Source organism: Melanotaenia boesemani, chromosome 22 (assembly GCF_017639745.1).
Source record: "Melanotaenia boesemani isolate fMelBoe1 chromosome 22, fMelBoe1.pri, whole genome shotgun sequence".
Lineage (NCBI taxonomy): Eukaryota > Metazoa > Chordata > Actinopteri > Atheriniformes > Melanotaeniidae > Melanotaenia > Melanotaenia boesemani.
The window spans coordinates 12,715,030-12,735,764 of NC_055703.1; the positions used below are offsets into that span (position 1 = coordinate 12,715,030).

Here is a 20,735-nt window from a genome sequence, read left to right on the forward strand (position 1 = left end):
ATTATTGGTCTTTTACAATTTATTAGAAGAATATTAGTCCATTCTTCTGGACAGTATTGCTTTTTTTTGTTTACGTGTGCAGGTCTTTATTTATGCACAGCTCTGTTAAGGTCCTACCACGGCAGTGGAGTCAGGTTGAGGTCTTCTCAGGTCTTCTGAGGTCTGGACTTTGTGTCTCTCTTTTATTTTTCCTGCAATTCTGTTGTAGATTTGCTGCATTTGGGGGTCATTGATCTGTTGTATGACAGTTTTACCCAAGCTTTAGCTATCAGACTGGTGGCATCATATCTGACTCAAATACTAGAGGAATTCATGGTCCTGTGGCTGCAGAGAAAACCCAAATCATCACCCCTCATACATTATAATAGACAGTTGATATGTGTTTGTTCTGATTTGTTGTGTTTGGTTTTGCCCAAATGTGGTGCTGTGCATCACGGCCAAACAGTTTCACTTCGGTCTTCCCTGTTACTATGTTTAGGTTTTGGTTATTTGAAAAGAGGCTATTTCCTGGAAAACCTTCTGAACAAAGCAAACCTGTTCAGTTTTTTTCTAATTGTGCTGTCATGAACTTTAACATTTAACAAGTTAACTGAGGCCTGAAGAGTTTGAGATGTGACTCTTTTTTCCAGTTATTCTAAAAAAATTGTATGGTCTGACCTTACGGGGAACTTACTATAACATCCACACCTGAAGAGATAGTCAGCTGTAGTGAATGTTTTCCACTATGACGGACTCCAAATAGTTTGTAAACGGCCTTCTAATCCTTCCCAGGTTGATGGGCAGCAACGATTATCTCTCTAAGATGATTGTTGATGTCTCTCCTCTGTGACATTGTGTTACACTGAATCAGACCAGCTGACCACTGACAAAACGTCTGCTTTTATAGAGGTGCTCACACTGATGATCAATCAATCAAGTGTATTGATTAGCAGCACCTAACTGCTACTTAGCCATTTAAATCCTATGGAAGCAGTAACAACGGCTTAGTTCTCACACACAAATTGGTTCAATTTTAAGAAAATAACGTCATATATTATTATTTATTTAAGGTTTTAGTTATCAGGTTTGTAGATCTGGCAAGGATCAAATGAGTTTTTATGTCCTGACATCTAAAATCTTGGAATTAAAGTCGGGCAGCTTACTTCCCACAACTGTAAATTCTTTGTTTCTACCCACAGTACATTTTCATAATGCATAAAATGTCTGTTATGCATCAGCTACTCATCCCAAAAAGTGTGTTACTATGGATATGCAGCATTTCATAAATATGATTATATTAAACTTGTAATTATTTGTATGAATAAAGCAGTTTTCCCCACATTGTGTTTAGATAGAATGGATTCTATGTCTAAGAGTCTAAGAGACAATTAAGCAAAATTCAGCTGCCAGTTAGGGCCACAAGGTGCTGCTACAAGCCACCGAAGACACCTGAGAGGACGCTGAGTTTAGCGTTTTAAAATTCTATCATTCATTAACCCATCATAAAGCCATTACAGATGACTTAGATAATTTGTGGAGAATGGTTGACAGATTCACTCAAACACTCACACAATTCCTTTAAACCTACCTGCAATCAGATTATAAACAATGCCTTTCTCTACAGCTTGTAAATGAAAGAGATTATATTAAAGCGTTACTAAAACACAACTATAAATAGACTATTAGAGAGGGGGGTTTGTTTTTTCTCAGGGTAACTGTATGACAAAGCGATGAGTGGGATGCCTCTGCTTCTCTCAGCCTCAACAGGCAGATGATGACCAGCACTCTCTGGGGCCACTGTTAGAATTCATTACATTATTGCTGTTAATTATAAATCTCCATCCAACTGGGTTTAGATGGCCTAAATGGGCCATAATGGGCCTAACATAGAAATAACAGTCCATTGTCAGACTCTGCAGCATAGACTAGCCCTACTTACCAGCTCTTAATGAATTTGCTCCAGACCCCTCTCTGCTTTATTGAGGAAGATCACACTGGGACAATATAATCTTTACATTAAGGGGATCGTCTTTATTGCCCAGAAATCCACCTGAGAATGAAACAGCACGCCACAGCTCGTCCAGACAAAGCATTTTTGCATCTTAAAACACCACTGTTGGCATAAAATGATGTATTTACAGCAAATTTTACTTGACAATTATTAAAACTTTGCTGCTACATCTGATCATCTTAACAAAAATACCCACACTACAGCGTCACAGTACCTCAAGTCAAACAAAAGAGCAAGACTTGGACTTTTTATTACTGAGATTCCTTCTGAATTGAATTATTTCATTTGACATGTGCGGCAAATTTAAATAATCTTCACACAGCACACTAACAGATTAACAGAGCGCCATCACCAGGTTCCCCAAACTTTATGGCTAAAAGGAAATATAGTGCACAAATTTTATCCTACACATTGACTTCTACCATAGAAAAGACATCAAGCGACCCCCTCAAAAAGAAAGAAAAAAAAATCCAGGATATACATTATGGCAGCCTTTTTACATTAAGTCTTAGTCGTCTACACAACTCTACTATATTATGATCCTCTAGTACAGATTCCATTTATAATCAGGTTGTCTTTAATGTCATGATATGATGTAGATTTCAGTGCTGTAGCAGAGAAGCTAGTAAAAAATTATCTTACAACGATATCAGTTTAAAAATCTTTAAAAAATGATCATCCACTGCAGATGCTCATTAAGTAAAAGAAACTAACAGAACAGAGCCATTTTTAAATAAATATTTCTTTGCTGTCATACAGTTGCATCATGACATTAAGTACTCATTCCCTGAAATTTTTCAACCAAGAGGCCAGTTATTGTTCACGTCCTCGCTTCCCTTTTATCACATGTGCATGAATGTAGTGAGTGGACGGATATATTTTTGCAATACACGACTAGAGCAAGGAAGCAGGTCTATGTGGACATCTCATAGGCCACGTCATATTACTATGGACATTTGCTGGTATTATTCAGTTATATAAGTCTTTACTCTTTGGCAAGACTAATCTGTTACCTTTTATAGGACACATTTACCTTTTCTAAACAAAAAGGACAACTTACACCAATTCATAAAAGTTCTCTAAATGCACTAGAATGCAGATATTACAGGCTTTAACAGAACAAAATAATCCACAAGGATCTTCAAGTATCAGCTGGTCTTGAAAAAAAATGACTATGTTTGGCATGTAACTGTAAATATCTGTAGAAGGCAACTCTTCTGCTTTTTGTCCATTTTCTTCATCCGTTAAAGCGAGCCAGCACATTTATGCAACTTTGACTGCTTATATATTTTCCCACTCCTGTTCAAACTTTCATAGGAAGCAGATGGGTTGTGGCTCTATAAATGTCCCAGCTACTATGTTCCCAGTGATTGCAAATTAGAGACTCTATCGTCAAATGCAAGTTGAAATGAACAAATACACAGAGTCAAACCCCACTGTTACCCACCGTCCTTCATTACCTATCGTGCTAACCTCAGAAAAGAGCTAATGTCTGTCCGTGTTCTGATCAGGCTTTGGCCTCTAGTAGTTCGAGGAATAATTTGTGCATAGGCACACGGCCGTCCTGTTTGATGCTGCAGAAGTGCTGGACGGCACGAGCGGCTGTCTGGCGGAGAAGAGGGAGGGTCATGATCATCTTGCCTGAGCGTCGAGGATCCTCTGGATGGTGCACAGCCTCGTAGTCCTGCAGGGCCCCGTGAAGGACATCCTGGAGTCTCTGAACTGCCTCCAGGTCCTCAATTTGCATGGAGTCTATAATAAAAAATGGAATTGAAAGTTTAAGTCATGTTATTTAAACAAAACATAGTGAGCAGAGACAACGGCCAGTCTGTAATAACAAGCTAAATACCAGAGTTAGCAAGCGCGATGGCTTTGAGGACCAGAAACTCCTCCTTTTCCAGCCCCATGCTTTTGTATTTTTTCACCAGCTGCAGGATGGCGTTATTGAGGTCAAGCAGCCCAGCCAGTTTTGATTGCTCCTCATCCATGATGTAGTCCTCAGCGTAAACCAGCTTGTCCTCAAAGGCCAGAGAGCGAAACACTACTCGAAGGATCAAAATCTCCATCCAGCCGCTCTGCAACAGACTCATCTGGTCTGCTAGAGAAAGTGAGGGGAAGCCTGGAAAGAGGAGAAGATAGAAAGGCATAAAAAAGAAGAATGCCACAAAGGGGCCTTGTAACTTGATCATGACCTGAACAAGTTACAAGGGTTATTCTGGTTTGATGTATTAGAGAACAGTTAAAGTTTAGCACTGACTGAAAGGAGTGGACAGTGATGACAGATACTATTTGGTTATGTTGCAGGAATTAAAAGGATGCAGAATTTCTAAAATATTACTCATACAAGAGGTAAAAAAAACATAGCCTCCACACTTCTCACCCATTAAGCAAACTTTTCCAACAAAGGAAATCCTTCACAATTTTCTTTCCTTTTAGTGACCGTTTCAACCCAAAGCTGTTCTTCTACGTCTGCTAGAATTTATGTTTTTAAATGGGTTTTGAGACAAACTTATCCATTTATATTAACATCCCCCCTAGTGCAGACTGTGCCTGCATCACAATGATTTCAATTATGAAATGGCCACACAGCAAAAGGTGTAGTAAAGGACAGAAGGAATGAATTGGTGGTAAATTTAATTACTCTCTGTAGGACACACCTACTTTGATTGACAATTACACCCCACAGGAGTATGATTAAACCTGCTAACTGTTCCCGCATAAACCTGCATACACACACTCACACATGCGTTTACTGTAATTAAACGGGTGATTTTTACAGAGCAGGGTGAGGCGGGGGAGCTGTTTGTATTTTTGACACCATCGGTGATTGTTATCAGGAGCCACTGCTCTTTACAATCACCGTGGCGACGCCAGTGGCACCCATATCCCCACTATCACTCCATGATTGATTGGAAACACTGTCAGTGCACCATTTCATTGGTCGATGGGGATCGGTATTCTGGTTCAGGGCCATCGATCAGGATCAGGGACCTGGGTGAGTCAGTGTTTGATAGATTTTATGGACAAATACATGTTAAATCTTCAATAAAGATAATGTTTTAAAATAAAGGGTGTGGGTTTCTATATTAATGTTGAAGTATCACATTAGAAAAGGGTAATGGAACATCATGGCACAGCTGTGCCATCACATTTCAGCCCAAGCTTTGCTTTCACCCCATTCCTCACCGTTGTGTTTGGATTTTTAGGGGCCAACATTACATATTTTTTATTTATATTACTTTTTTTTCCCCAAAATACAGTGTTTAAATTGTTGATTTTTTGTCTTAGAAAGGCAGGTTACAGTGTTGAAGTCAAACAGCTATGTTATCTAGACCAGTTGCTGTATATTTAAGCCATTTTGACCCATCACCATACAGCTGCAGCACAGATGGTTACCCCCATGCTAAGAAAGTTCCTTCTTTGAAGTAGGAGCTAAAAAAAGACACTATAAAAGCAGTTCTATGAACTACACTGGGCGGCATTTCCTGTGGCGTGGACACAAACACAGAAGGGGAACTGACAGTTGATGGAACAATTATGAAAAGGGTTCCTACAGTCCAAAAGTACCTAAAGCACTATCAGAACCCTACACATTTCTTCTTCTCAAAGGTTTTTTTTCCCGACCATTTAAATCTACTCCTATTGCTGTTTATTACACCCATACATCATCCATCTCAGTATGGCAAAAAGGATGCTCCACTTTTGCCTGACAAGTATCTCAAAACACAGCCACAGTTCATATCATGTCAACACAGCAGTCACACACCAGTCGCCTTAAACACACATATTTGACAGCCAACTTCTATCACAGACTCAAAAAAGGCCAAAAACAAAGAGGGCAGTTGGTCTTTAGCCAGCTCATCTGCCAGTCTGGCCCTCAGACTTCAGCCCACATCACTGTCAATCTGCCTGATAAAAGCAGACACAGAAGAGGGGGTGCAGGCAGGACAGTAGACCCATCACACTAACCTCCCCTTGGGCAAAGAACTCAGATGGCCTGGGACACTTTGCCCAGGACCCCAGGTCTCCCAGCAATGGGGGCTGCGTGTCCTGCCACTCATCCAGAACTGATGTGACATGGCCATTACGCTGCTAGGAAGGGCCAGACTTTTTTTTCTTCATAAAAACATCTATTTTCTTTGTCTACGTCTTTCTTAAATACCGTTTTTCTTCATTTCCTGACACAGCTTCTTTAATCTTGTCAATGTCAAACTTAAAAATTATGTTATTGTCCACTTGTAACATGTTACAGTTTGTCTCCTATATTGTGATGCCTGTCATCTCATGCAAGCCTTATTTTTTTTCTTTTCTCTTCACTGGTCCTGTATATCCATATGTCTTTGTCTTTCTGTTCTTGTCTTTTTGATGAAACTCATAAGATTTATTTTACTAAATCCAAATTTCTCAGTCACTGGGAGGACAACCTGTTCAGATCACAGTGCAACAATCTCACAGTTGCATAGCCAACAGGTAGGAAGGTAAAGCATAACGATAACTGGCTCTGGAAACGATACAATGCTCAACTGTCTCTTTTGTTTGTAAAATGCATTTCTGTACAGCATCTAAGCATCTTTAGTTACATCTAATTTGAGTAAATTGACTATATGATATTCCTGCAGAATGCTTAAAGTAAAAATACTGAACAGGTTTTATCTAAATACCAATCAATCTATGATAACCAATAATTTTCCAGTGTAATAATTTAATTTGCTTTTACAAGCCTTTGGTCAGGTTTAAGCTCAAAAAGGAGACAAGCATCTAAGTTATGGTTGTGTTTAGAAAATAAAAAAACTGCTTATTATAGCTTTGCAATTTCCAGAGCTGATTTGGATCAGAACATTGAGATACAATCTTTGCAAATACAGAAAACAATCCAATTTTTTTTAAATGACTGAAGCAGATTATTCTAGTTTATTAAACTAAAAAGGAACAGTATAATCAATTTACTGCCTGAAAAAGTTAGCCTTCCCTTATCTTTGTAAAATCACATGACTTTTAAACTTAATGAATAAACATAAAATAATCACGTGATAAGATTTAAAGTTGCTGGCTAATGGCTTTTCTTAAAACTGGGCTTCACTAACTGTTTCCCACCTTTTCCGTTCTTTATGCTGAACAAGGCTAATTGTGCAAGTTTCAGCTGAAAAAGTGATTAAGCATCTTTCCCTGAAGGCAGATACTTTTTAATTCACACAAACACCAACAGAGACTCGAGAACATTGGCACAAAGATAACTCACATATACTGAGAAGCAAGACAAAGAGGGAGGAAGTGGGTGATACCAGTCATGATAGCGAGTGTTGGACAAATAGACTGCAGGTTAACTGTGTTTAATTATTGGACAAGTTTAAAAATTAAACAAGTTCATGTGAACAAAGTAGTATTAGAGGAATAAACTCAATGAATTACAGAGAAAGAGATCAGATTTGACAGGATTTAATTAAATTATCCTTTAGTGTTGCTTTCAGCTTTTCTACATTCGCATGATCTGTTAACAGATTTAAGGGATATTGGTCATTTTGATTTGCTTTTCCTCTCAAAATGATTTTCTTGATAATAATTAATGCTACTGTAACGAAGTATTAGTAATGTTTAGGGTACTGTAATTGCAAACGCCTATGCAGAAGTCACAGAAGTGATATTAAGCTCTTCCAAAACCACAGCTAGGAATCATTATATGAATTGTTCTAGTCTAGAATACCTTTTGTTTGCCGCAACATGCCTGATGCATTTTGTTGCATTTCATGTATTTTTGGTGACATTCCATGGTTTGATTAAAATGTGTTTGACATCTGGATAAAATCTGCCTCTTTTTCCCCTCTGTCCCTCTCCCCCCAGGTGGGTATCTGCTGTGTGTACAGCCGCCTCTCTCCGCTGCTCTGCTCCCCCAGCAAAACCCTGCACTGGCAAAGGGCTACAAATATACACCCATCAGTCGGACTCCATCTGTCTTGAGCGTTGACAGTATAAAGCCGGGCAGACAGACAGACAGTAACTGCCCAGGGGCCGTGTGGTGGGGGAACTGGGCTGGAGTAGGTTTATTTTACAAAACAGACCTATGGAAATCCTGATGAGGGAACCTAGGGACCCTAACACACATTAAATGATTGCCTCCTCTCGTTTGTAGCAAGAAAAACAGGAATGAACACAGCAGAGGAACAGAACACACACAAACACACACCTGCTGTGTTTTGTAAGCATTTCAGAGACAAGTCATTAACAAGAAAGTAAAAAAAAAAAAAAAAAAAAGAATCACAGGTGTCCCCTTGTGATGTTTTGGGTGTGGATGATACATGGCTGATAAAGCAGACGCATGAACAGAGAGATAAGAAGAAAGGATGGAAAGGAAATCAAGGGAGGCTGTTTTTTTTTTTTTTTTTTTTTAAAAAGATCCTCTTATCCCAGATTATTTTACTGTAAGGCCATACCAACTCTTTATTGTTGCTCTAAAATGTTGATTTGATGTTCTACATCATCTTAAACACTTTATATGGCTGCCCCATTACACTCATTACAAATATTTACCATGGCGTCATTCTAAAATGCATTTACAGATAAGTAAATGATCATATCTGCTAAAAATAGGATTGTTACTGTGTTTTAGATAAAGTCCATTGGGTTAAGGAAGTTTTTCAGTGCATGATTTTGTAAAGGCTGGCCATTCATTAATAGTCAATCAATAAAAATTTGAAAGGTAGTTATTTGGACAAACAGTTAATCAATATGACTATTTTTGTCTGAGGAAAAATTAAAGATGCAACAATCTGCTTTTTTAGGGTTGGCTCGATTCCGATATTTTCCAGTACCAAATCAGCTTACGTGGACATTATTGTGTTTTCCCTCATCATAGCTGTTGTTGTTATTGTCTAAGGTTTCATTAGGCTGTAGTAAACCACACATCACAACAAGTGAGCAATTGAAAAACAAAATTAATCCAATTTAAATGTTTTCTAAAATAATTTATATGACAAAAAACCCTCTAAAGTAAATCGAAGACAAATGTCTGTAGTTGCTTCATCATCTTAATAGGAACAAAGGTAGTTATAATTTAGCAGCAACAGATTGTTTTCATGTTTAAAGTCCAAAAGAATGTGTTGAAAGGGAGTCAGGATGTATAGGAATAATTTGGGAACACTAGACAGCCTGACAGAGTTGCAGACAGATTGAGGTCTGCAGTATTGGCTCAGAGGGCTCGTTTCTGCTTAAGAGGACTTCTGATTATAGAAACTACTGGGGTGCTTATTTCAGAACAACACTGGAACATCTTCATGCAGCCAATTAGCAAGAACTTTTATTCAGGGTTCGAATTACACAGTGACTTTTGGGGGAGCCTTTTTGTTGGGTGTGTAGTGTAACTTCGCCTGTCACTTGTATATATATATTAGTGCCACATAGCACGGTCAAAAATATGGTTACTACCGAAACAAAACGCTCAGTTACTACTGTATGAACTGTATTTCAAGCATTTATTCATTACAATTTTGATGATTATAGCTTTCTGTTTATGAAAACCCAAAAATCTAAATCTCAGAGAATTAGATTACGTGAAGAGTCTGAAGAGTATAATCATGCATATGAACTCAATACTTGGTTTGAGCCTCTTTTGCATGAATTACTGCCTCGGTGCGGTGTGGCATGGATGTTAACAGCCTGTGTCACTGCTGGGGTGTAATAGAAGACCAGGATGCTTCAACAGCGGCATTCAACTCTTCTGCATTGCTCAGTTTCACGTTTCTCCTCTTCTTGGCAATGTCCCATAGATTTTCAATGGGGTTCAGGCCAGAAGCGTTTGCTGGCCAACCAAGCACAGTAATCCTTTGGTCATTGAACCAGGTTTTGGTTCTTTTGGCAGTATGAGCAGGTGCCAAATCAGGCACCTGCAAAGGATATATCAGGAGTCCTTTGAAAGTGTTTCCGATTAATTAGCTCATTAGAGTGTAGCACTTAGAGGCTACAACATTGAACCTTTTCACACTATTCTAATTTTCTGAGATTCTGAATTTTGGGTTTTCATAAGCTGTCATAATCCTCAAAATTATAACACATAAATGCTTGAAATATCTCACAGTTACATAAGGAGTCTATATATTGTTTACCTTTTTAAGTTGAATTACTGAAATAAATCAAGTTTTTGACAATATTCAGATTTTTTGAGTTTCACCTTTATCTGCAAAACAACCCTGGAGATTCCCATGTCTTGCTATGCAGCTTCTCTACGGGCTAATGCCTTCCGTTTTCACATTATCTGCTGGAAGTTTACCGTTTTGCTTGAATGCTTCAGCGAATGTCTGCTGTGCACGATTTTCCCTTCCCCTCTTAGCTAAACAACGTTTTACCATGGGAACCTGGAAACCTTGGCTGTACACACATTTCAAGTTGCTGTCTTGCTTTTTTATGTTTCTAGACTAAAATATATTGAAATTAGTGACATGCTACATTAGCAAAGGCAGCCCATTCCTCATCAGACTTGTCAGTGCAGGTGTTTGGTAACGATGAATATCTAAACTAAATCATATTTAATTATTTATTTACACAAGTTCTAATGTAAATATTTCATGAACTGGTTCAAGATATTTTGTTTGGCCTAAACCTGCATAAAACTTATATATTTTTAAACACTGGACAAAGGGAGGTTGTTCTGTGGGTTGGTGAAGTGGATCAGGGAATACAGTCAGATATCCCATGTTCGAGCCCGATACTGATATTGGATCGGATTGCTCCCAATTCTAGGAAAAATGCTCCTCGAGAGTCTAAATTTATTATTTTTTCCTAATTCTTCATCATGCTGGAATTGGATCCTCAATCCCACCAACATGTCTTCTGATGGGAAAGCGGAGTCAGGGGACCCAGGGGTGGGCCCTCCTATTTCAGGGGCTGAGGTTGCTGGGGTGATTAAAAAGCTCCTCGGTGGCAGGGCCCCGGGGGTGGATGAGATTCTCCCAGAGTTCCTTAAGGCTCTGGATGTTGTGGGGCTGTCTTGGTTGACACGCCTCTGCCTCTTGTGTGGATATCAAGGATGGTGCCTCTGGACTAGCAAACTAGGGTGGTGGTCCCCCCCTTTAAGAAGGGGGACAGGAGGGTGTGCTCCAACTGCAGGGGATCACACTGGTTTAGTGGCCTCAGGATTGGGTCTCTGCTTTTTGCAGATGATGTGGTTCTGTTGGCTTTATAAGGCCGTGATCTTCAGCTTTTGCTGGAGCGATTCACAGCCCAGTGTGAAGCGGCTGGGATGAGAATCAGCACCTCCAAATCTGAGACCATGTTCCTCAGACGGAAAAGGGTGAAGTGCTCTCTCTAGGTCAGGAATTAGGTCCTATCCTAATTGGAGGAGTTCAAGTATTGCAAGGTCTTGTTCATGAGTGAGGGAAGGATGGAGCGAAAGATCAACAGGCGGATTGGTGCGGGGTCTGCAGTGATGCGAACTCTGCATCAGTCTGTCATGGTATAGAATGATCTACGTTCCTACCCTCACCTATGGTCACAAGCTGTGGGTAATGACCGAAAGAACAAGATCAGGAATACATGTAGCCGAAATGAGCTTCTTCCGCAAGGTGGCTTGGTTCTCCCTTACAGATAGGGTGAGAAGTTCAGTCATCCGGGAGGGGCTCAGAGTAGAGTCGCTGCTCCTCTGCATCGAGAGGAGCCAGATGACGTGGCTAGGGCATCTGGCCAGCATATTCCCTGGACGCCTCCCTTGTGAGGTCGTCCAGTCACGTCCCTCCGGGAGACCAAGGACACGCTGGAGGGATCACATATCTTGGCTGGTCTGGTTTTGAGTTTGAGTTTTGGACTAGTGGTCAAATAAAACAAGCTATATAGACCAACTTTGACTAGGATATTAAAAGGAATTTTCTCTCGTTTTTCTAACTGATTAACTAAATCACTAAGTTATCAAGTATAGAGAACAGCTGGGAGATTCATTGATTATTAAAACAAATCTCTGTCATTCAATTCTTCTAAGTGTGTATTCATAGTAGATACAGATACAGTAAAATGGAAAGTTTTGGCCTTTAATATGCCACTCTAGCATTTATAGAATCTAATTTTTCCTCTTTTTTTGCACAGAAATTCAAGACGCACCCAAATCATACCATAAAATGCTTGTTTTATTTCTGAGTTTAGCATAAATCTTAAAAGACAAGTATTCACACTACAAACAACTATTCCAGGTGATGGTATCAGTCAGAATAACTGCATACAAGCATTTTAATTATTCATAGCTGTCAGAATGCACTTTTCATCCTTTCATTGAATAAGGAATAAAAAAAAAATTAAAAAAACTCCAGTAATCCCTTCTGTTATCTCAGAAGAATTTCTGTAATTCAGTTTTCATCCCGGGGAAATAAATTAAAACGTCCATGTGGCCACTGGTCATCTCTTTTCTTGTGGGAACACCCTTTAGTCAACTTTGGCATGGCACGCAATTTGTAGCATGCCCACACACACACACATAGAGGATGACTGACAGATAACACACAGCCAAGCTAACGTTCCCTTCCTTCTCTGGGCTGCCAGTGAGCATCTTGGCAATCACAAGTCAGAACAATCCCTCTTCTGATCTGATTAGAGACTTAGTGAACCTAATGTGTGTGCAGCGGCTTGTGTGAGTGAACAACTGAGTGGGGGAGACAGGGGGACTGAGCCTGAAACATACCGGGGATGTGTTTGGCCCAGCCAATGTTGACCACCAACTCTCTGTCAGCGAGGTCACACAGTGTAGTCAGGGCCTTGATGTCGCTCTCGGGTACCGTGGGATCTGGCATGGCAAAGATGGCCCCTGGCTCGGCGACCAGCAGCAGAGATACCACCTTGTTTTCTGCTGCACCACCTACAGAGACTAAAAGAGACATTACTGCTATTACAGTGAATTCAGCGAGGTTCTCTTGGAGGGACTCTTTTTGTGAAAGTCAGTAAAAATGAAAAGAAAAAAAAAAAAAACACTCACACATGTATAACAGTACACCACAACCACCTCTCACCATCATAACAAAGGCACACTGCATAAACCACTTGCCTCAAGGAGCATGGCAAAGAGCCAAAAGGTGCTGACCTCCACTGCAAACTTTCTACATGTCAAACTGATCAACAGCTGCAAGATGCACTGAAAAAAGTTCAATCCACAGAAACCCATCCATGTGAGCTATCAGGACCACATGATGTCCCTTTTAAACGATAGCACCTGTACAGTCAGCCTTCACGAGTCATACCAATTGAAAAGGGGCATACACACACTAAGCAGGTATATTTAATGTTGTAGATGACTGATGTTTATACTTTTTTAAACATCATTTAAACAACATTAATTTTGACAGTAACCAGTTAAAATAGATGCCAACCACTCATTTTCGACCTTGCCTTGATCGTCTCTTTGGCTTGAGAAGACGAAGCTCATGTGATTACTGGCTACAGTTAGTGGTTATCTTGAGAAAAGGATGATTTCTCAACATGCTGTTTCTCTGCATTGCTAGAACCATGATTTTGTTTTGTAACCACCTCATTTGCCAAAAAAACAACAAAAAAAAAAAAAAAAAAAAAAAAGCATGCAAGTAGTGCAAAAGGCACTAAATTACTAATTATTTTTATCCAGACAGTGGTTGTTAATAAATTTGTCTGTTTTGGTTTGTGCCTTTTAATAACACTCATGGGTTCTGCACATTTGTACTTTTGGTTATAAATTTCATGCAAGAAAATAAAAGACTTGATAAATGAGTGATTGATACCCATTCATCACCAAGTACATTACAAGAAATTCTCATATGTTATGGCAGGCAAAACACATAGTTTGACTGTTGCAGACTTTCAGATCACAACACAGAACTATTTGTACACTTACATGTCTTTTTCTGTGGCAAGGTATTTTGCGGATGCAGATATGGGCTGTTCTCAGCATCTATTCTCCTCTTGTACTTTTGTCTGCCTCCTCGAACCCGGTCCAGACGCACACCTATGTAAACGAAATACAAGACATTGATGAAGCTTAGCTACAATATAATAACAAATCTGGAGGCATCTTTATATCAGTGTGCTCTAAATAAAAAGTTGTACAGTATAAAAATCTAGTATGTAATTCTGAGTAATGTAAAAACAATTTTTTTGCCACCATGATGAAAAAAAAACATCAGTATTGTGAGAACTGTGTTAAAAAAACAAAAAAAAAGTTCCAAAAAACATAATGCTGCTTGGATCTTTGTCAGGAGCATCTGATTAGGGTTTAGTTAGTTAGTTAGTTTTTATTGCCATTGTAGCAATGCAGTATAAGTACAAAAACATAAGGCACAGTTCTTTTACTGTCGATACAAAAGTATAAAAAGAGCATGTTGCAGCGTTACATTTCTCATTGGTAAAGCTTTTGACATTGACAAGACTTTCAAACAAGGCAGTCATGAGAAAAAAAAGACTCAGTTAAACCCAGTAAACCATCAGGACATTGTACACTCATCAACACGTATGTACTGTCAATTCCAAAGAGACTGGATAGGACAGGCCTAATGCTGGCAGGGCAGCACACATCCTGTAAGACGACACCCAACAACTTTAGAGCATCTTAACAAGCACTGGGGCAACCTTGTCACCATGACAATGGGGATTTAAGAGTGTGTATGTGTTCAAGCTGGGCAGTTAGATGAGAAGAGGCTGATAGCGTTCATAGAGAAACGCATACTAAATGTCAGCCACCATTTGCTAAGAAAATCTTTTATCCAGGGAGTGTGAATGCGACTCAGGAAGCCTTCCGTAGTGGTGTTGGGTTTCTTTTCTGCACAGTGTAAATAGCCATAGTGGCCCTGAATAGTCTATAATGGCATCTGTAAGAGACAAGCTGAGGGTATTATTTCCCCTCTTGACACCTCCCAATAATAATCCATCCCTTTGAGCCTGTAGACTGCTTTTCTTAGTCTGACTTCTGCAGATATTTATGGAGTGCATGCATCAATTTTAAGAATAAATAGCATGTTGTCTAATCAGGCATGGAAAATGTGCTGAAAGGTTTTATCAGTTCTATACCGTTGGTTGGTAAAGCCATGTTTTATTTTAAAGGTATGCCATTACTCATATCATAAAATTTAATATAATGTGAGAGAATCTCTGCTTTGTAAATTAATGTCCCGTGTATAGAGAGAGATTAAATAGAAGTGATGATTGTGTGTAACAAAGTGAGAGTGTGTAAATGTGGCCTACAAGACTATACATGACTATATTTAAATGCAAGCAATTTTGACCAACAGACCCAAAATATTTGCTTATCTCCTAGCACTACCATGTTTTACCAAGGGCTTTTAATTTGCGATTCTATTTCCTCACTACTACATGTAACATCCTTCTCTTTTAAATTAGGATTACAAAATTAGTGCCATGTAGAGATTAATTTTAATGAATCAAGAATGGGCCACATCACATTGGAGTTTGGTGGACTGTTTGATTATAAAATCAAAAGATCAGAGTTCAACAGTGCAAGCTTAACTTACATGCATGACAATAAATGTGATGACAAATCTGTGTTTGACCAACCCTCTATTGAATCCTGACTAGCCTAACTCGTTTTCCTGTGTTAAAGAAAAGGTGTTGCTCTGAGTTTTAAGTTTAAAAAGTTGGATTAGCATGAAAATTATCTCCTGTTTGCTACATTTGACTTTTGATTTTAATGCTGGATTTTGTTTTTCACCAATGAATTTGTTCAAATTTGTGTTCAAATGCAAAGATATCAACATCAGAACTAAGTAACGTTTTCCAGTGGAATGTGCCGACAACCAAAAGGCCAAGAATAGCGTTGGTGGATAACAACGCAGATATGAACACTCCTTGTTCTTCTGAACTGCCTGTGAACTACTCAGAGGCAGATTTATTTTTTGCCTCTTTCACCACTCAGCCATGTTGATGGGGTCTGAATTTTCACACGAGAAACTTTGCAGGTTCCAAGAATGAACACATCCTGCATCCTGACACTGATCTCAACCGAGCTAGTTTAACCTGTTCTGAGACAGCGCTTCACCAACTGTATTACGGCTGCCACTATGTGTTAACTAAAAACAATCTCATGTTTCTCAGACATTATGACAAATTTACATATGGCAGCTTTAACCACGATCACATTGGCATTAGGTTCTCAGCAGATGTCTCGTTTCAGACTAATGAAAGAATCTGGAACATTGGCAGCATGAACTGTAAACACTTCCTGTTCAGAACTCAGATTAAGACATAATTAACACACCTAAGAACTAACATCGACACAAGGCAGAGAAAGAAGGGTGCTTAAATAACGCATTAGTGCAGCCCTAACCATTTTTCTTAGAAACTAAAACCATAAAAATCATAGTTTAATCTGCATAATACATAGTATTTTTAAAATACTGTCCACAACTTGTGGGCAGTATTTTTTGCATCTCTTAACTGCCCTAAGAAGCTGCAGCAACTGTGGAAATGGCAACTAAACAGGGCTTAATCAAATCCTGCCTGGGGTCTATATGTCTTTTAGCTGTGTATTTAATATGGCTCTGACTCTGCCCATTAAACCTCACAGCTCCCTCTGTCTCAGTTTACTGCGGCCTCTCTGGGGAAGAAGGGCGTTACGAGACACGATGAAGCGCGTTACGAGGGAGCTTACGACGGGAGTTACGAGGGGCAGTTCGCATTTCACGGAGGTCTAGGAATCCCAGAAGGTATCTGGAGGAATTTATGAGGACGAAGGCAAAGCAAAGGGGGTTGAAAAAGGAGGGTGGCTGAGAGACAGACCAGGATGCTGCTGATGCTCCTACCCTAGTAAAAGCAGCTAATTTAGAAAAAAGGCACACACACACAAACACACACACTATCACACATTCAGGAAAACAAGCAGAGGTGTGAGGACATGAATGTGATTGCCCACTGACACGTTTAAACGCACTCATTTACACAAACACGTGTAAACATGTTATAATTCTTTGTATCCATGACTTACTGTAGAAAGACAGCTGAAGTGAGAAGGTGTTGCTATGCATTCAAAGATGAGTGGGTGGTGTAAAAAGATCATTCAAGTTTATTACAACTGGGACAGTATTTTCATAGTTTTGCCCATCATTTCCATTGGATCTCATAACATCGTACTAATAAAAGTACTTGCTGACAGATTTGACTTCACAAAATGTTTGAGAGGGTGAATATTCAGCAGCCAGACAATCACAGCAATTGGAAACACGTTATTGTTTCCAATATTGCGTGTCATTGACAGTATAATAGTTCATCAAAGCATAGGCTTCAAGGTGTGCTTTGTATCGGTCCATTTAAACGTTTACAACCAACAGTTGAGTCACAATTTCAGATAAACGAATCTGGTTAGTTTACAATCTCCACATTTCCAGTAAGCCCTCAAAGTTATTGTCTAACTTTGACGGAAATTCTGAATTAATTAGAGAGTCAAGAGGTCAAGGTTACTTAAAGAAACACAATTCTCGTAAAAAAAATATATGACGGTTTGGTCATGATTGTGCCTGTTAATCAATTTTTGAGTATAATATAGTGAAATAGAATTCACAGGTAGACTATCAATGTTTTAATTTGATGCTTGGAGACCTCGGTTATTTAAAACAAACACAGGATGTTTTCCAAAACCTAATCAAACAGCCGAAAGACAATTACATGTACTGATAAAATGTGCTGATACTTAAATCCACTCTCAGAACTTGAACTTGAATGTCCTGGTTGTCTTAAGCCTTGTGACTTATTCCTCCACCACCTGTCAGGTGTTAAATTCCTCCTCCTGGCAAGAAGCATCTACAGATCAGTACTCTAATTGTCACAAAATGACACCAAAGAGCTAACGACTCCTGACCAAGCATCACGACAATCCTTATGACTGTCTTGTGTTCAGAGTCATTCAGACAACAACTTCTTCTCTTTGGCTGGACAGCAACAACAGAGACAAGCCCGGACCCCGGACCCTGGACCCCGGACCGGCGGACTTACTATTGCTTTTGTCAACTGGCACATTGCTGCTTTCAAACCTTATTTTAATTCAGTTAACATGACCTCCACTGAATGAAGTATCTTAATAAACCATTAACTTGCCGACTGTCTTCATTGGCTCTTCTATGAGTGAAATGGTGTAATTCTGAGAACATATAAATGCATAACATTAACTACAACACACATTTTATTTACTCGCCCTTCCTTATTATCTTTTCTTGGCCATACACAGCAGGCAACAAGTGGCCAGTACTCTAGGAGGTGCCTAATGTTGTCCTTTCTGAGTCAGTTCTAAATCCGGACAATAATATGTCACCAGGCAGCAGGCACGTGGACCAAAAGAGCACCTGATTGCTGTTACAGACCATTTGTGGCATGTGCAGAATGCCATTTTAAATATTCAACAATACATGATGAAGTTTTCTTATCAAAAAGTACTTGGGATTGGAAATGAGAAACTTAACTAAAATTATTTGCTGCACTCCTTTTGCCTTAATTCATCCAAGAAAATTCTGTGAATGATTTCTGTGAAACATGGAGACATTTCCCGAAACTTTATCTCACTAACTGCTGCTGCGTTACCAACACACTGCCACAAACTGGCAGTTGCCAAGTCACTCCTTTGGAGGAAGATAAGTGAAGCAAAAACTGCCCTAGCTGAATAACTGCTAACTCTGCTATGCATTGTTCGGCTCCATGTTTATAATGTATATACAGACCTATTTACATATATAATAAAGGCACTTTATGTTTAACTGTCAGAAGTTTCAGGTTTCACTTGACTTAACCGCATTACAATCTATCATAGGTTCAAGGCAAGACCAATACATCTTTGTAATGTGACTATGACTTATGCATTAAAGTATAGAGATGCAATGGGGACAAGCTAATCTTGAGGCATTGCTGGTACGCTTCTAAACTGGTAACAGGAGGTAATCACAGAGCTGAAGTAGCATGTTCATCAGGGCAAACCAGAAGGGTGAAAGCACACCACCTTCATCAACAACACTGTTGTCACTCATTTGATGTCACAATTCAGGCTTTCTGTGAATCACCACACACTGCAACACTGAGTCTCCTCTGTTGGTTTGGTCTGTATGTATTACCCAAAAGAAACAACAGAAGCTTTACATTCTTTACACTGAACACAATAAAATATGAATGAAATTAAATGATGTAATGAGAGTGAAACTTAAAGAAAAAAGAACAAAATACTTTCATCAGCTATGCAACAAAATCTATATTCAGCATGCTAACGACCTTCAAAGCCTAACCCACTGCTTATACAAATTATGAGTATAGTATAAATAGTATCAAGCTATAGCATAGCCTAACACTAGCATCCATACGAGAATCCATCTTAGTTTTTAACTATATATTTATTCACTTACTGAAAACTAACAATAAAAGTGTTGATTCTGCTGAGGAATGAAAAGGTAAGCTGCTATTTCTCTGGTGCTTTCAACATCATACATACTTCTAGAGGCTGTTGTTTTTAACTTCTTCTAGACATGATCCTAAGACCACTGTAGCATTTTGACTTCCTACTTAGCAACATTTTTACAAGTGTAAAAATAAAAGTCTGCACGAAACTTAAGTAAACATGAAATAAAAATGTTAAACAATTGCATCCACTATTGCATATAGAACAAGAAAACTGTTGCTGGTAATCATGTTAACATTTCCTGGAAAGCACAACAGTACTCAGGCTTATCTTAGCCTTCCATCTTCATGTTGACAGTCAAGGGATGGCTTCTGAACTTCTGCCAGGTTTACCACCGGATCAATACCGGAAAAAGTAACTCAATCAAGGTTTTTGACCAAGGTCTGAAAGGGATTTTCACTGTGTAACTCACCTTCTCTCAACATGCCTACTGCAAGACATTTCACAAAACGACAAGCTTGGCAAGATTTCCTCCTCCTTTTGGTGATTTCACATTCATTGGACGCTGGGCAGCTGTATTCAATGTTACCTGGACAAGAAGAGACACAGTGGAACAACAATGTAAGATTATTGTCTCCCACATTTTTCTAGTGTAAAGATTAATTTCTCATACTATCACGAACATGAAGATCGGTTTGACATTTTTTTTAATGATAAATGTTACATATTACAGAAATCAGAAATCCCAGTTATCCTGATTTAAGCCTGTACTGTTCGACCCCAAAATAGACTTAATCCAATATTTCCGGCAAAGCAATCTTGTAAAGTCTTTCATTGGATTGCCCCTGCCTTGTAAACTCTTTAACTCCACACCTACACTTTGTAATTTAGCTTTTCTGTCACGAATTTTCACATTTACCATGATATTGACGTTTAAAACATTATTTTAAAAAAGGCTGTGATTCTTACAGCAACAACATAATGACTTTAAACTGAAATCGAGACATATTTTGGATGTAATTCCCTTTATTTAAAAGTTTGTAAAAAATAAAAAATGGAAAAGAAAAGAAACAAGTGAAATAAAGAAAATAAAACAAAAAGTTTACTGGATTTAACTGGTCAAAAGTGCAGGTTAAGCCTGATGGCTTTCAGCCTGCTGTAGGCGCTCTAAGCTGCCACCCTCAATCACAAACAGGAAGTATTTCATGATCCAGAAATCAGCTCTCCTTGTCTGATGTGAAAGCCACTCAAGTCTGCCCTATGACCTATTTACAGCAGCCAACTTCTAGTGGCCTTAATAAGACGAAGCCCACCAGGTCCTTAACCTGGGCAATAGGTCAGCACAATCTCTTTAAAACACATCCATTGCATGCTGCAGGCTTTTAAAGACATAAGTCAAAGCAAACACATTCAACAGAAGACATT

At 39.0% G+C, this 20,735-nt stretch overlaps 1 protein-coding gene across 2 annotated transcripts in view; it reads right to left on the reverse strand.

Annotated features, from left to right (window-relative positions):
- Positions 1–507: 507 nt before the first annotated feature.
- Positions 508–20,735, reverse strand: part of LOC121633773 (estrogen-related receptor gamma-like) — a 34,807-nt gene continuing 14,579 nt past the window's right edge. For both annotated transcript variants that reach the window (XM_041976012.1, XM_041976011.1), the window contains exons 4-8: positions 19,783–19,899; positions 13,824–13,934; positions 12,645–12,827; positions 3,840–4,109; positions 508–3,742 (exon numbers count right to left, since the gene is read on the reverse strand). In XM_041976012.1, coding sequence (XP_041831946.1) covers positions 3,498–3,742; positions 3,840–4,109; positions 12,645–12,827; positions 13,824–13,934; positions 19,783–19,899 — 926 coding nt within the window. In that variant the 3' untranslated portion in view covers positions 508–3,497. The remainder of the gene's footprint in view (positions 3,743–3,839; positions 4,110–12,644; positions 12,828–13,823; positions 13,935–19,782; positions 19,900–20,735) is intronic.